The sequence below is a fragment of the Echinops telfairi genome, unplaced genomic scaffold (assembly GCF_000313985.2).
Source record: "Echinops telfairi isolate 266 unplaced genomic scaffold, ASM31398v2 ScPeMD7_7469;HRSCAF=8507_0, whole genome shotgun sequence".
Lineage (NCBI taxonomy): Eukaryota > Metazoa > Chordata > Mammalia > Afrosoricida > Tenrecidae > Echinops > Echinops telfairi.
Window position 1 is genome coordinate 22,937,681 of NW_022111372.1, and position 17,120 is coordinate 22,954,800.

A 17,120-nucleotide genomic window follows, 5' to 3' on the forward strand; every position below is an offset into this window, starting at 1 on the left:
TAGATCTGCTCCACAGGGTTTCCAAAGTGGGGGGAGGCTGTTTATAAATCTCACCCCCATCCCTCAAACTATAAATTTTTACTAAAGCAGCTATTTCATCTTTCTTCCTAATTGGTTCAAATAGCTGATCTTTTGGCTAGCAGCCCAATGTGCAACTCATTGTGTTGCCAGAACTACTTAGATTAAAAAACAAAACAAAACCTCACTGTCACTGAGTCAATTCTGACTTATAATGACCCTATAGGACACAGCAGAATTGGTCTGGTTGGTTTCTGATTCTGTAAATCCTTTTTACAGAATCCTTTCCCACAGAGCAGCTGGTGGGTTTGTTTGCACCACCAACCTTACGGCTGCCAGTCCAACATGTAACCCACTTCATCACCACAATGTCCTTTAGATACTGGCACATCAATAAAATGTATAATGTGAAGGTGGTGGCATACAGGCAACTTAAAACTTTTTCTCACTTCACTTTCACTATAAAAACATCTAGTAGTTGTTTCTTGCGTGTTAGAGCCTTTCCTTTCTACTCCTAAGCCAGTACTCAAAGGCCATGGATTAGAAACATTTACTGCTGCATCCCATCAAGTGTATTTCTGCACATAACAATCCTCTAGGATAGAGGAGAATTATCCCTTAGGGTTTTGAAAGCTATAATCTTTACTGAAGCAGACTGCCACATCTTTCTCCACATAGTGGCTGGTAGATTTAGATCTTTCAGTTAGCAGGTGAGTGTTTTAACCACTGGGACACGATAGTCCTTAAGCATTTATCAGCATATGCCATCTGGCACAATGCCTGGTTGGAAGGACAAGATGAAGGTGTATCCATCTCGGTTCTCAGTCCTTTAATGAGAATCACTCACTGCCATCAAGTCAATGACTCCTAGCGACTCCTGTGGGTTTCTGAAAAAGAGGTGCTAATTAAACAGCTATAAAAATATACAGCTGTGAACTGTGTAGAAAAGTTTTCTAAGATTAATTTTGATGGGGGCCTAACATAAATTCAGTGCCTGGCTCAAAGTAAACGCTCAATCGATGGTATTTCAATATAATTTGTTGTATTCAAAATAGTTAATAATAAAATTTTTAGTGACTAGTTTTCTTTTTACTTTTAAATCATTTTGGTTTTTTTGTAATTAAAAAAAATCATTTTATTGGGGCCCCTCACAGCTCTTACAACAGTCCATACTTCAAATGTATCAAACACATTTGTACATATTACCATCATTTTCAAAATATTTTCTTACAATTTGAGCCCTTGGTATTAGGCTCCCCCCCCCCCCCCCCCCCCCCCGTCCAACATCTCCCTTCTGGGGGTGGATGGTATACACTGATCCCTGAGATAGGTTTCCCCTTTCTCCCCTCACCTTCCCCCTACTCTCAGCGTATCGCTACTTCCATTACTATTCCTGGGGGGTGGGGGTGGGGTGTGTATCTGTCCTGAATTCCTGTGTTGAGAGCTCTATCTGTACCAGTGAACTTGCTTTGGTCTAGCCAGATTTTTAGGTAGAAGTGGGGTCATAATGGGATTGGTGGGTAAAAGACATTAAAGAACTAGAGGAATGTTGTGTGTTTCATCAGTGCTATATTGCACCCTGGCTGACTTGTCCCTTCCTTGTGACCCTTCTGTGAGGAAATGACCAATTGTCTACAAATGGGCTTTGGGTCTCCACTCTGACGCCCCTCATTCACATCAGTATCATTGTTTGGGAAAGCCTGATACCTGATCCTGTCGACACCTGCTGATCACAGGCTGGTGTGCTTCTTCCATGTGGGTTTTGTTACTCCCCTGCTAGATGGCTGCTTCTTTAACTTCAAGCGTGTTAAGATACCACATGCTCTATCTTCTAATTGCCGGGCACCATCAGCTTTATTCATCACATTTGCTTATGCACCCATTTTGTCTTCAGCGAGTGTGTGGGGAAGGTGAGCATCACAGAATGCCAAGTTATTAGAACAAAGTGCTCTTATATTGAGAGAGTACTTGAATATAGGTCCAATGTCCGTCTACCTTAATACTTAATCTATAAATATATGTACACTAGCCTATATCCCTAAAGTGATATATTGATATATTTACATATGTACGTGTCTATATTTATACCTCTATAAATGTCCTTTGCCTCCTAGTTCTTTCCTCTATTTCGTTTTACTTTCCTCCTGCCCCACTATCATGTTCGACCTTTATTTGACTCTCAGTGACTATTTTTCTTATACAGTGGCTTTAGGGGCAAATTATAATCTATGAAGTGAATTAAAATTACTGACCATATATTAAATGAAGCAACAATGAAAAGATAATTACCTTTTTGATGAACTTTTCTACTATTTGAACTACATGCTTATAAAGCTGAAAAAGAATTAAGAGAAATTATTGTCCAACTAAAATATTTTTACAATCCCTGTAACTAGAAAAAAAAAGGTCTGTATTGTTATAGACAATAAAATAGATAATATAATACAAGAAGGGCTGGCCACAGGATTTGGAACTTAAGCTTGTTAGCACTCTTTGATTTAGCCTTGAATTAATTTACAAAATAAATCCTCATTCTAAAAATCATTCCAAACAAAAGCCATTTATTTTGTACTTACCTTAATAGCTTTAATAGCAGCTTTAGTGATGAGAATCATCTTGGCTCGAGAGATGGGAGGTTTCATATCCATAAGGGAAAAGAGCTTAAAAAATAAAACAAGGGAAAAAAATGTTTGCATTACAGAAAATGTAGAAAGAAAAAAATTCAAGCAATATTAGGAACTGTTCTTGTCAATAACAACTTTACCCTTTGTAATTTTTACAAAATTAGGGGCAAATGTCAAGCTCTAAAAACTCATTTGCAATGCAATCAACTAAGAGGGAAACAAAATTTTGGAACTAACAGCTCTAACAATTTGGTCACTACAAAAACCCAAGAGCTGTATTATATACTATCTGTATCACCACTTAGTTCCTTGTAGTGTTTCCCAATCTGGTCAATGCCCCCTAGGGGGAGCTACAACGACACAATGGGGTTGCAAAAGCAGGTGCTATCCTTTATCGGATTATGGACTATAGGACACATTTTTTAATTGTGGGGGAGCTAAATAAAATTATTTCCCCTGAAAAGGGATGGTAGGTCAAATAAGTTTGGGATCATATGATTTAGAGAAACACGTTTATAAGAGTAAACCAAAAAAATAAAACTAAGCTGCCACTGAGTCGAACAGTGACTCTATGGGATAAGGTATAACTTCCCCTGTGGGTTTCCAAAATTCTCTTTACAAGAGTAGAAAGTCTTGTCTTTCTCCTGCAGTGCGATGGTGGTTTCGTAATGCTGTCGTGTGGTTAGCAGCCAAACATATGACAACTATGCAGGGCTTCGTTATATATCGGAGTAGACAAGACATATAAAATGCCATTTACAAAGCAATAATTTTGTCCTGAATAATAACCACCACCTATACTTAAAATGTTAACCCTAATGGAACCCTAGTGGCACACTAGATTATATGCTGGACCATTAAACAAAAACCCAAAGATTAGCAGTTCAAAACCACTAGCCGCTATGAGGAAAATAAGATTTATGCTCTGGCTAAGATTTACAGCCCCAGAACCATATATAGAATTGCTATGAGCTGGTATCTACTTCAAGTTTCAGCTAATGAGCTGGAATCAGTGGGTAATGGTTAAAACACAAGAACTCCAAAGGGAAAAAAAAATGAGGTTCTTTAAGTAAGGTTACTAGAGCTTCACTTTATTTACTAACAGCAAAAAAAATCTTCTTGTGAATGTTCCTTATTTAAAACATTTAGAAAGATCAATTTTTGATTACTTTTCAACTTGATAACTTTTCAAGTTATATAGATAAGAAACTAAGAACAAAATACTGAAGCTCAAACCCTAAACATTATTAATGCTGCATTACTTATGAATACCTAAGTAAACATTTATAAAGGACATCTTCTGACTATTTTTAAGTTATAATTTTTCCTGTGACAGTTTAACCTTAAGCAGAAAAAAAGATCTGAGCAACAAAGAAAGCTACTTGACCACTGAAAAATTATAATATTTTCAAAAGGACTTTGCCAACGCTAATACTCATTTAATACAATTAACCTTTTTCTTGGTCATTCCAATTTCTTCTCATTCCACAAAAATACAATTGAACACAAAAGGCCGGTATTATAATTTATTTGTAAAATTAAAGTACTGACAATGCCATAAACAGCATAACCATAATTCAGGCAAAGGACCAGCAAGAGAAACTTCAAGATCTCCAATCAGAGAGTTGAAAGACACCATTACAGTCCATGAAGAATTGAAAGCCTACTATGTACCGGGAAGCACTGACTTAGGTGGTTTATTATACTATTTTATTAAAGATATTTAAGGAGTTTGTCACAACTGTTCTAATGAAGTTTTCCTGTTTTAGATGATACCCAGGTCATGGATCAGAACTATAATTTGCCAATACGAAGAAACTCAAAATCTCTAATAGCAATGCTGCTTGCTAACTAGATGTTGAAACCATTAACTCTGATTGGAGGATACAGAAAAGAAAAGGCAGGTGCACCTGAGCCCCTGTATATATTGTACGGGTTCAGGGATAACAATGAAAGACTGAATTCAATCTGGATTGCTTGCTGAATCTCCAGAATCCCTGGGTAGTGCAAACAGTTAATTTGGTTGGCTCTTAACAGAAAGGTTAGAGATTTGAGATTCAGAGGCACTTTGAAGAAAAGCCTGGCAATGTTACTGAAAAATCAGGCACCGAAAACTCTATTATACTATGACATACATGGAATCGCCCTGGACCAGAAGCAATCTGACAGCAACTGTAAAAAACTATCCAGGGAGAGCGTTCAGGTAGATGAACTGTAATGTAGGTTGGAAGCATAGAATCAAGGTCCAGCCTAGAAAATGAAAGGCCAGCATCAAACTCATGCAAAAGGGTGCACTGAGCATCTTACAGGGCAGAGAACCAAGAGCACACACATAGGTAAGTATGCTCTACAGAGCCACAGAAACCTCTACTAAAGAAGCCACCAACTGTTGATATAGCCACCATCTATACCCATACACGCCTGAAGGCAGGGTTTCCTTCTCTCCAACCCTTCCCTGAAAAATTCTGAGCTCTTTTATACACCACAGCAAAACCAGGAGTTTCGGCACTTTTGAGGCACTCAAATCAAATCATGCTCTTTACATCGTCTGAACGAGGAAGATCAGGACTGTGGAATGCATGGGATTAAGGTTTCCCAAGAAAACTCTCATAAGACAGCCCTCGCTGACCTGAAAGAATAAACAGGCACACTGATGTGATGGAAACAATTGTTAGGGTCAACTTTCCTGGCTTTTATCTCATGAATCATTTTCAATTTTCTTAAAATGTGTTAACGCTCCATTGTCCTGTTTTTGTGTCCTTTAAGAACGTTTATCAAGAGTGCCTCTTTGAAATCTCCCTATAAGTCACCATAATCTTCTGAGAAGACCTCCCTGTCTTGAACTTAATTGGTTCAGCATTTCATCCTTAGAAATCAGTTTTGATGAAGCCAAGGCCAGTGTAATACGAAAAGAACTTGTCTGCACCATCCCACTGATAGAAGGCATACTTAAACACGTGGCTTATAAAAAATCTGTGTATGGAATAAACTGGAATCCTAACAGCAATACTTTTTGACATATTCCTATGTGTAAATTAAATTTTAACTAGATGGTGACTTATGTTAATCGCCATCAAGTAATCTTTGACTCTTGTTCACCCCAAGAATAGAACAAAATGTTATCCATCTCGTATCATGTTCATGGTCACTGGCATGCTCCAGCCCATAGTTGTGGCCACTGTGTGATGCTGAACGCCTTCCAACTAGTGGCCAAAATTGCTAGCGCCATTTAGACGCTATTTTTCTGCAATCCACAGTTTTCAATGGCTGACTTTAGAAAGTAGATAACCAGATCTTTTTTCCCTGGCTTAGTCTGAAAGCTTTGCTGGTGCCTGTCCACCATGAGTTATTTGAAATACAGGTGGCAAAGGTTCTAGCATTACAGTGACACACAAATCACCACAGTATGTCAAACTGACTGAAAGATGGTAGTGAAGGTAATAATATATTAGCATATAATTTAGAAGGGATTTTTCAATTAAAAAAACACATGGCACAGAGTAAAGGTTATATGCCCAGCAAAACAAGTTGGAGGCCACGTAAACTATTTTAATATTAATGTCTTCATGTTTAAATGGTCCTTCAATTTATTAATGAAGGTATTGACTTAAGAAAATAGCATAATTTTGCTGGTCAAACATTAGTTTTGGGTAGAAAGGGGGAACCGATCACAAGGATCTATATGTAACCCCCTCCCTGGGGGGCAGACAACAGAAAAGTGCGTGAAGGGAGACATCAGTGTAAGACATGACAAAATAATAATTTATAAATTATCAAGGATTTGTGAGGGAGGGAAAAAATGAGGAGTTGATATCAAAAGCTCAAGTAGAAAGAAAATGTTTTGAGGATGGCAACAAATGTACAAATGTGCTTGATACAACTGATGTATGTATGGACTGTGTTGAGTTGTAGGAGCCCCCAATAAAATGATTTAAAAACAAAACATGAGTTTTATAGTAATCAAATGTCAATTTAACAAGACTTGGCCTGTGAAGCCTTTCCTGCTCTTTAGTTCATGTGACTTAAACAACACTCTTGTCTGTTTGTTATACTTGGTTAAGCAAACTATTTGCATCACTTAGGGGCCCTAACAGTTTGAACACAGGCTCAATAATCAAATTGTCTGAGAAATCCTGACCCTACCACTCATTAGTTGTAATATAGTCTTTCCCTCATCTGTAAAATGAGATATACTGCCATTGAGTCGGCTCCAACACACAGTGGTCCTATAGGACAGGGTAGAGCTGACCCTGTGGGTTTTCATAACTCTTTAACTTACTGGAGTAGCAAACTTCATTGTTGTCCTGAGAATAGGAATAGCCTTTAAGGAATTAAAAAATTTTTAATTTAATAAATCATTTTACTAGAGGCTCTTACAGCTCATACCAATCCACACACCAGTTGTATTAAACACATTTGTACATTATGTTGCCATCATTCTCTCTGCTTGAGCCGTTGGTATCAGCTTCCCCCACCCCCTACTCTACCACCCTCGTAGACCCCTCACAAATTATTTTCATCTTACACCACCCACTGTCTCCCTTCACCCACACTTCTGTTGTTTGTTCCCCTGGGGCAGGGGGTCGAGTTGTACATTGATCATTGTAGTCAGTTCCCCTTTTCTCCCCCTTCAAGATATCACTACTCCCATTACTGTTCCTGAGGGTTTTATCTATCCTGGATTCTATGTGTTGAGAGCTCTTATCTGTTCCAGTGTACATGCTCTGGTCTAACCAGATTTGTAAGGTAGAACTGGGGCCATGATAAGGGGGGGAGGAGCATTAAAGAACTATAGCAGTGGTTCTCAATCTTCCTAATGCTGTGACCCTTAATACAGTTCCTCATGTCGAGGTGACCCCCCACAACCATAACATCAGTTTCGTTGCTACTTCATAATTATAATTTTGTTACTGTTATGAAATCGGGCGACTCCTGTGAAAGTAAAGGGTCATTCAACCCCCAAAGAGGTGACGACCCACAGGTTAAGAACTGCTGAACTAGAGGAATGTTGTGTTCCATTGGTGCGGTGCTGCACCCTGGCTGTCTTGTTCTTTCCTTGTGACTCTTCTGTAAGGGAATGTCCATTTGTCCACAGATGGGCTTTGGGTCTCTACTCTGATCCCCATCACTTGCATTGGTATATTTGTTTTGGGTCTTCTGATGCCTGATACCTGATCCCATCGACACCTTGTTCTCGTTATAACACAGGCTGATGTGTTTCCTCAGAAAATTTTAAGAATAATTCATATAAAAGTGTAGCGTTTAGAATTGAGTAAATACTACACACAATTTTAACAAGAAATAAAGAATGAACTCTGGAGACAATCTACAGTACTGTTTTTTAAACTACCGGTATTTGTTGACACACATTAGTAGGCAGTAAAACTAAGCTAATGGGTAGTGACGAAACTTATTATTTACTAGAATAAAATTAAAAGTATATCATTATTGTGCACAGTACGGCTAAGTACTGTATTGTGAATCTTCTCAGTTTTGTGCATTTATAGGAGCACTCAAGACTAATATAAAATGCAACTCTTATTGTGTAGGCCTAAACTGACTACTAGTCACCTTTTAATAACGTGCAGTTATCTCCAAACCATTAATACACTTCACATGGACAAGACAATGCAACTTAATTACAATGGAATGTGTTGTTTTTAGGTGCCCTCTAGCTGGTTGTGACCCATAGTGACCCTATGCACAACAGAACAAAACGCTGTTCGGTCCTGCACCATCCTCACAATGGTCTTCTCATGCTTGAGGTCATTGTTACACCGAGCATTACTCCATCTCCTTGAGGGCCTTCCTCTTATCCACTCTCCCTCTCCTTTACCAAACAGGATGGCCTTCTCCAAGGACTGGTCTCTTCTGATAATATGTATGTAGGAGGAAATCTTGCCATCCTTTTCTCCAAGGAGCACTCTGGCCCTATTTTTTCCAAGAAAGATTTATCTGTCCTTTTGGCAGTCCATGGTACTACCAATATTCTTCTTTAACACCACAACTCAAATGCATTGATCCTTCTTCATTTGTTGTCCAACTTTCGCATGCATGAGGCCATTGAAAATACCCTGGCTTGGGTCAGGCACACCTTAGTCCCCAAAGTATTATCTTTGCTTTTCAATACTAGTATTACTCAATGGAATCTAGTAGGGGGGGAGGGGAGATCAGACATTGTGGTATTCCAAAAGTCAGAAACATCTGGTTGTAACTCTGGGTCTGGCCATGTAGGTTGACTCTGGGCAAGTTACTTAACCTCCCCCTAAGCCAGTGCCTCATTCGTGTATAAGGGATATCCTGGTATCTTCACTTTTAGGTGGCAATTTAAATCTGGAAGAATTGAGTTTGTACACAAAATGACTGGTGTTAACACCTCGCATAGGATTCAGCACTCCTTCTACATACTGTTTACATGGCAATTTTTCTAGCGAGTAACCTAAGCTTAATAAACTTCTAAACTCATCAACTCCAATGGTTACCCAGTCGGTCTTCTTTGTACTGACCCCAAATCTGCCCTCTGATACCTCTTCCTTCCCCCCTTTGAAGCACAGAACAATGATCTGTTTCATATAACTTCAAATATTTAAAGGTAACTAGCATGCTTTGCCCCTCATTTATCTTCTATCAGCCAAATGATAAGAGTTTCTAGATCTAAAAAGTTTGGTCCTGATACATACATTCCTTTTAAGTATAATACCCTATTTTGTAGACAGAGCCAAATATATTTGCTTTCACAGAACCTAATATTGAATTGGATTTTGTATTAGCTTCCTATTGCTAATGTAATGCATTATTACAAACACAGTAGCTTAAAGTAAAAATTTTTTATCTTTCAGTTTTAGAGAGTTTAAGTCTCCTCAAGAGTTCAAAACCATGATGCAGGTAGGGCTGTACTTCTTCTGGAAGACCTAGGTAAATGCACGCTTCATTCTACATGCCTGGGCTCATGGCCCCTTCCTCCATCTCCAAGGCCCGCAGCACATCTTCTTCGACCTCTGCTTCCCACATCACATACCTTCTAAAAATCCCTTCAATTACATTAGTCCCAGCTTGGATAAATCAATCTAGCAGAACTCGTAACATAACCGTCAGCAAATATGGCACCCAGGGCCACATACACAGGTTGTAAGAAATAGGACATGGGCAGCTTTCGGAAGGCCATTAACTCCACCCACCACAATTTCACTGCCTTAACAAAAATAAGCACTTCAATGTTAATCCACAACTACAATGAACTAAAGTATGCTGAGAATTCTTAGAAATCTCTATAAAAAAACATCTTCATGACAGCTTTCCTTGTAAGACAGCTTTAATTACAGACAATACTTTTTATCTATTGATGGAAATTTTGAAAACAACCATTTGATGTGGCAACTATTCCAACCAGCTTGTAAATTTCTCTGGCCTCCAAGTTAAAGATTACTTGAAACAGAATCTACTTGAATCCACTTCTTCATTCCTGATTTACTCAGGATTGCAACTATTTTGAATTATTTTATTTGTAACCTTCACTAGACATTTTAGTCTGTTGTAAATAGTTTCTGAACTCTGCTCTGGCTCCTCCAAAACAAAACCACTCAAACTCACAGCCATTGAGTCAGTTTGACTCAAAGGACAAGGTAGACCTGCCTCTACTGGTTTCTGAGACTAAATTTTCACATAAGTAGAAAAGCCTCATCTTTTCTCCCACAAAGCAACTAGTCAGTTTTGAACTGCCAATTATAGCTAACAGTCCAAAGAGTAACCCCCTATTCCACTAGCGTGCATTACTACTGATTAGCAATGTATAGAAACTCACAAAATTCACAGAATCGGCAGAGATCTAAGCTACTGGCCTACAAATTCTGGAATGTTTTTTCCTGCATTTTGAAATCGAGATGAAAAAAATTGGAAGGCCACATACTAACTAGTCGAATGATGTCTTAAACCTTTAAGTCTCAAGCAAGTACTTCTTTCCAGAATTCCCCTCAATTGGGATGGGGTTCCATTTTTCAACTCATTGTATGAGATTCACTAAGGTCTATTTGTAGCATAAGCACGTATTATAAAAGACATCAAATTTCTTAAAATTAGGGGAAATATTTCAAAGTTCTCTCCTGCAAGATGTTTTATCTAACTATACCCTGAAGACAAATCACCATAATACACTGTTCCTAAAACAAAAAAGTATGGGATAGCTTAGCCTATTACATACTAGCATTTTATTGTATGCTTTCTAATATACCAAACTTCCCAAAGATTTGTATGGGGCAATACTTTATTATGGGGTAATCTGATTGGACGAGGGAAGTGGTACAAAGGCAAGACAAAACACAAGTACTACTATGCTATTCTAAAGCAGAGTACCCACGAACTAATAATAAAGAAATGAGACAGTGAAACTTAAAAACATGCTGAGGAAAGCAATTCAATCAACCAAGAAAATGTCAATGGTTACTGTATAAAAAATTTGTTCAGCTTTACCAGTAATCAAAGTGCACATTAAAATGACTGAAGAAACCTAATTGGTACCCCCCCTTCACTTACTTTCAGTGGTTTAAAGTTTTCTTTATAAAAACTTTGTTGCTAAAAAAACACATCAATTGAACAATTTCGACGCTTTATACAGCATGGTGGAATTGATTATATTCAAGTTGTACAAACATTGTTTTTCTGGTTCATCCCAACTTAAGTGCCCTTATACTTCCTATCTAACATACTTCATGTTGCTGTTGTCAATTTGATCCCATATAGATTGTTCCTTAAAGAGGAAAAAGTTGATGGAATTCTTTAAAAAGTAATTCAAGCTCTGATCTGTACCAGTGTACATCCTCTTGGTCTAGCCAGATTTGTAAGGTAGAATTGGGTCATGATAGTGGGGATTGGAAGCATAAAGAACTAGAGGAAAGTTGTGTTTCATCAATGCTATTTTGCACCCTGACTGGCTCATCTTCTCCTCCCTGTGATCCTTCTGGTAAGGGGATATCCAGTTGGCTATAGATGGGCTTTGGGTCTCCACTCCACACTCCCTCATTCACACACAGTGAATCCAGGACAGATAAGCCCCCAGGACCAATGAGTACAGTACCAGGAGGATAAGGGGAAGGTGGGGGAACCAATCACAAGGATCTACATATAACCCCCAACCTGGGGGACGAACAGAAAAGGGAGACATTGGGCGGTGTAAACATGACAAAATAATTTATAAATTATCAAGGGTTCGTAAGGGAGGGGGGTAGGTTGGGAGGAGAAAAAACGAGGAGCTGATATCAAGGGCTCAAGTAGAAACAAAATGTTTTTAGAATGATGACGGCAACAAATATGCTTGACACAATGGATGTATGTATGGATTGTGATAAGAGTTGTACAAGCCCCCAATAAAATGACTAAATAAATAATTCAGGCATTCCATTTCCTCCTACTTTCCCCCAGCTCCTCCAGTTGCATGGCTGCTCCCTAATGTTGAAGACGTAGGCACTCTGCAATGGACGAGGGAAGTGGAACTGAAGCATTAAAGCATGTCACTAGGCCACTAACTGATTTCCAATTCCACAGGGAAATTTTAAAACCATTAACTTTTTAAAGAAAATCTTACAATGTTTTCATTTTTAATGATGATTTTAAAATCAGAACATAAATTCATATACTATAAAGACTCTGTGGTCAAATTTTAAAATACAACTGCTAAGGGATAAAGACCGAAAGGAAACTCTAAAACAGGAATGGCGTCTGATGAGATTTTTATTTTCAATTAGAATTTATTTAATTTGAGCAGGAGAAAATCTGCTTTAGCATAGCTTATTGTAATTAGGTACTTTTGATGCAAAGGGACCCCATTAGAGAGTAGAACTGCTCCCATAGTTTTCAAGACAGTAATATTTACAGAAGATCAGCAAGTCTTGGACCCACAGAATGGGTCTGGTTCACAGCTGAGTGCTTAACCATTGTGCCAACAGAGCTCTTTCATAAAGATCACAGCCAAAAAACTGTATGTGGCGACTCTACTCTGCCATGTAGGGTCCGTGTGAGTTGATTTGGCATCTCTAACAATGATCTGAATTAATTTAGAAATAAAAAGGGGAATTTTCGCTTTGCCTGTTTGATGCAAAATGCATCTTTATCCAATCTTTGAAAATAAACTTAAATAATATGCTTTCACATAATCATCACTACCAGCTGACTTCTCTGTAAATACTTGTAAATATTTTATGTAAATCTGATAAAACATCTCAAAAACAATAAAACACTTTTAAAATATTTTTTCCACTTATAAGACCTAATACCAAAATTCAAAAATTATTGTTTGGCATTAAGATTTGCAATTATCAATACAATTTATTCCCATGTAAATTCTATTTACTTGTCATAGAATTTTGTAAGGATTTGTCCTTACAAAAATCAAATCCTTTAAAACCAGAACATTTAACTGTATCACTACTTCCTTAAAAGTAGGTACTAAGACAAGACAGGTCTGTCATGACAGTTAAGATGAAGCCTATAATAAGGCTTTTTAAGAGTCTGGGGAAAAAAAAGATGGCACTGCTTTGTCTTAAACATTATAAACAGACAAACAGATCACGTGCTTCTTTGTAAATGCCTCTCCAGATTTTAAATGATTCCAAACCAGGTCGTTTTACAATACTTCCAAGTTCAATAGGTTAAAATACTTACTTCTTCCTAAATTTACCATATTACTATTCTCTCCCACAAAGCTGTCAACATCTCTCCCAATTCCAGGATTTAGAGTACATTTTCTTTTCTGTTTATAGAGTATCATTTTTTTTTTCTTTTTTAACATTTTATTAGGGGCTCATACAACTGTTATCCCAATCCATACACACATCAATTGTGTAAAGCGCATTTGTACATCGTTTCTCAAAACATTTTCTCTCCATTTAAACCCCCGACATTAGGTCCTCATTTTTCCCCTCCCTCCCCGCTCCCCCCTCCCGCATGAGCCCTTGATAGTTTATAAATGGGTATTTTGTCATATCTTGCCCTGTCCGACGTCTCCCTTCATCCACTTTTTGGTTGTCTGTCCCTCAGGGAGGTCACACAGTTCCATGTAATCGGTTCCCGTAGAGTATAATTTTTAACACACCTATACTACTATTAAACAAAAACCATTTTTGGATTACTTCTATTTCCATGTGCATCCAAAAAACAAAGTATGTTCTAAAACTGAGTGTAGTGGTGACTGTACAACTCTTAATAGGATTGAACTACTAAATTGTGTTTGGGGCTATATGCCACTAAAACGCTTCAAAAACCACCCCACCATACTGGTAAATGTTTTCAGTAAATAGCATCAGAGTCAAACTTCACCTGAACTTTCCCTCTTTTAATTTATCACCCTGCCTGATTGTTACCATTTGCGGCGGGCAGAAGCATTTCGAATGACTAACCGTGTCAAGTACATCCTCATTCATTCTTCAGTTATCTCCTCCATTTCCAAGAGGCTATTCTTCACATACTTTTCCACTTCTAGAACCAAGGGCACTTCCCTCACCAGTTTTTTAAAATCACTCAGTTCCAGCTTACCACAGTAAGCCATCTTCCATTCCTTACCACCATTTTTGTTCACTGAATTCCAGTAGGTTCACCAAGGTCCTTTTCTTTCACTTGCTTAATACGGTGATTTTCGGGAGCTGCCAGATGTTACTCCATGCCATTGGTGTATTTTTGTTATAACATGGTCATTGCAATCGCATCAATGCTGACTCACAGTGAGCCCCCATGGGTTTAACTGTTCATGGGAGTAGAAAGCCCAGTCCTTCTCCCACCCAGCTGCTTGTGGTTTTGAATTGTCAACCATGCTGATCAAAGAGTCTGTGTAACCATAACACTAACCACTACACATCACCAGGGCTCTATAGTAACATAGATGCCAGATTTTAAAATGTTATGCCTCACAAGTAAATGTGTTCCCGAGAAGTTGGCTATAAAATATTTTGTGTGAATTATTTCCCGCCTAGATTTCAAGAGGAAATTAAAATGTTGAGCATATTTACCACGTTTCTCCAAATGACTTAAAAACTTATTTTCATTAACTATTACTTCTATGGTATACACCTGACTTTGGACAATTCACACTTTCCCTGCTTCCTAACCTTAAAAGAGTTAGGAATATGAAGACATCAAACATCTAACATATTAGCTGGTCTCTGGTTGATATTTAATGAGCAAATGTAGGACCTTTTCCCTTAAAATTTCCCTTCCTCATTGGTTTACTTGTTAAAAGACCAGGTAAAAACTAAAGCTATCCTGTGAACAAATTTAGGAATCAAGATCAATCATTCCTAACAAACCACTTTGTAGCCATTAGTCAACTTGACAGAAAATCAGATCAAGCATTTAAAAAAAATGAAAATTGTGTATTTACTTAACACTGTTTTAAATCAAGATTTACTCACCTATCAACTATATACAACCACTTTTCTATCTCCAAGTTAGTGGAAAATATTTTAATTTTCTACTTTAAACAGGCCTTACTGTGCCATAAAACACTTTTAAAATGTGTAATTCAGTGGTATTTAGTATATTCAGATATACAGCCATGTCAATTTAGTTTTGTAACAGTCTAATCCATTATCTACTTTGTCTCTATAGATTGGGCTTTTGGGAACATTTCACATTTTAAGAACACCAGAAAATTTACATCAATACTTATTGTTGAGTCAGTTCCCACAGTGATCCTACGTACAACAGAACAAAACACTACCCATCCTGCACTCTTAGTAAACGTTTTAACAAGGCCTGTTAAGAGATTTGCACATAGCTCCACTGAACCCCAAACTAAACCATCCTTTGTCATTCAACATCTCTTGAACTGGTTAACTCATTGCTATTGAAGTTTAAAGACTTTTGAGAAAAAATTTTAATGGCACAGTAAATATCCAGTGTATGCTTCTTAGCAGTTAATTTTTCTTCGGTTAAAGCTTAGCACTGGTGTACAATGTCAAGAAGAGGGAATGAAATAGAACTCTTAACTAAAGTGCCTGTGGATATGCTGGAGATATTGAAGGAGATTGTAGAGTGCAGGGCTGGTTAACAGCAGAGCTCTATTTCAATACTATACTTAAGAGTGGATCAAAAGGTGCAGTCCAACCAATGCAGGCTATCAGTAGCTAGTCAACTGTCCCTAAATACTAAAAACACCAAAAACTATCTGAAGGCTGGTTTACATGTTACTTAAACCATTGGTGTAGGTCGTGTTGAGTTTTTAATTTAAATCCAAGTGTCAAATGTGCACATTTGTATTAACCAAAAAACCAAACTCACTGCTGTTGATTCCAACTCACAGTAACCCTAAAGGCCACAGTAGTCGGGATTTCTATGCCAGATGACATTTTCTTCTTAGGGAGCAGCTGATGGGTTCAAACAGCCAACTTCTGGGTTGGCATCTGAGCACCTAACCACCGTAGCACCAGTTCCTTCATATTTGCATTATTTACCATTTGATGTGCAATTCCGTTTACATGGAAATACATTCCGATATCTTCATTACATGATGAACATACATGTTTGCTACATTCCTCCCATCCCCACCAGACTTCAGAATGAAGTCCGAAGCACACAAACACCAGGAATAGTCTTGAATAAATGTACAGTGAAACCTAAGCCTTAGGACTTAGGATCAAGCAAGAAAAATTATGAAGAGCACTACAGATCACCAAAATGCAAGGCAACAGACATAACAGAATTTCAAGTGTTCATCAAATAGAAGCCATTTGAATTTCCTGGTGAAGACATTTTAAAGAAATTTTTTCAACCGAAGAGATATCTGAAAGTCGCTGAGCTCAACATTGAAAAAAGACACAGACAGAATTGTGATTTCTAGAATTTATTGTGAAATTGGATTTTTAAATCAGTCTCTTCCAAAAGTACATGTTTAAGCCTTTTACTATTTGTTTCTGTTGTTTAATATTAACATGTACTGTGATTGTTGTTAATAAAATCCACTCCAATTGAGTAGATTCTGAATCACAGTGACCCTTGGTTGATATATCTGGCTATACCTGTCTGCCAAACAAAACATGACGATCAATTTTGGCAGTCATTGACAAATCTGCAAAAGTTAAGAATTGAAAAGAATTGGAATATCCTTATTATGGCAGAATATACTGTATACATCTTTCTTTTACAAATGGCAATTTAAAGTTATCCATCCCCCTTCCCCACTAGTTATTTTACTGTCAATAGCACATGTACTTTGCATATATGCACAATGTAAATACTTAGAAAGAATGTAAAGTGTGTATCACTGTCATTAGTTGCTGTGGAATTGGCTGAGTCATGGTGGGCTTATATAACACAATAAAATGCTGCTCAGTGTTGCACCAGCTCCCCAATTGTGTGTTTAGGTTTCTTTTCTATTTCACATTTCATTTTAAAATTATTTCTGAAAATCTTATGTAGGAGTATGCTTCATACACACACACTCCCCCCACACTCCTCTGGATGTTAAAAATGCCAGGGATACCCCTGGCCCTATGG

The 17,120-nt window shown here is 37.7% G+C and overlaps 1 protein-coding gene across 4 annotated transcripts in view; it reads right to left on the bottom strand.

Moving 5' to 3' along the window:
- Positions 1-17,120, bottom strand: part of SCAF4 (SR-related CTD associated factor 4) — a 63,680-nt gene that overhangs the window by 39,335 nt on the left and 7,225 nt on the right. For all 4 annotated transcript variants that reach the window (XM_045284580.1, XM_045284578.1, XM_004711322.3 and 1 more), the window contains exons 2-3: positions 2,595-2,678; positions 2,308-2,352 (exon numbers count right to left, since the gene is read on the bottom strand). In XM_045284580.1, coding sequence (XP_045140515.1) covers positions 2,308-2,352; positions 2,595-2,678 — 129 coding nt within the window. The remainder of the gene's footprint in view (positions 1-2,307; positions 2,353-2,594; positions 2,679-17,120) is intronic.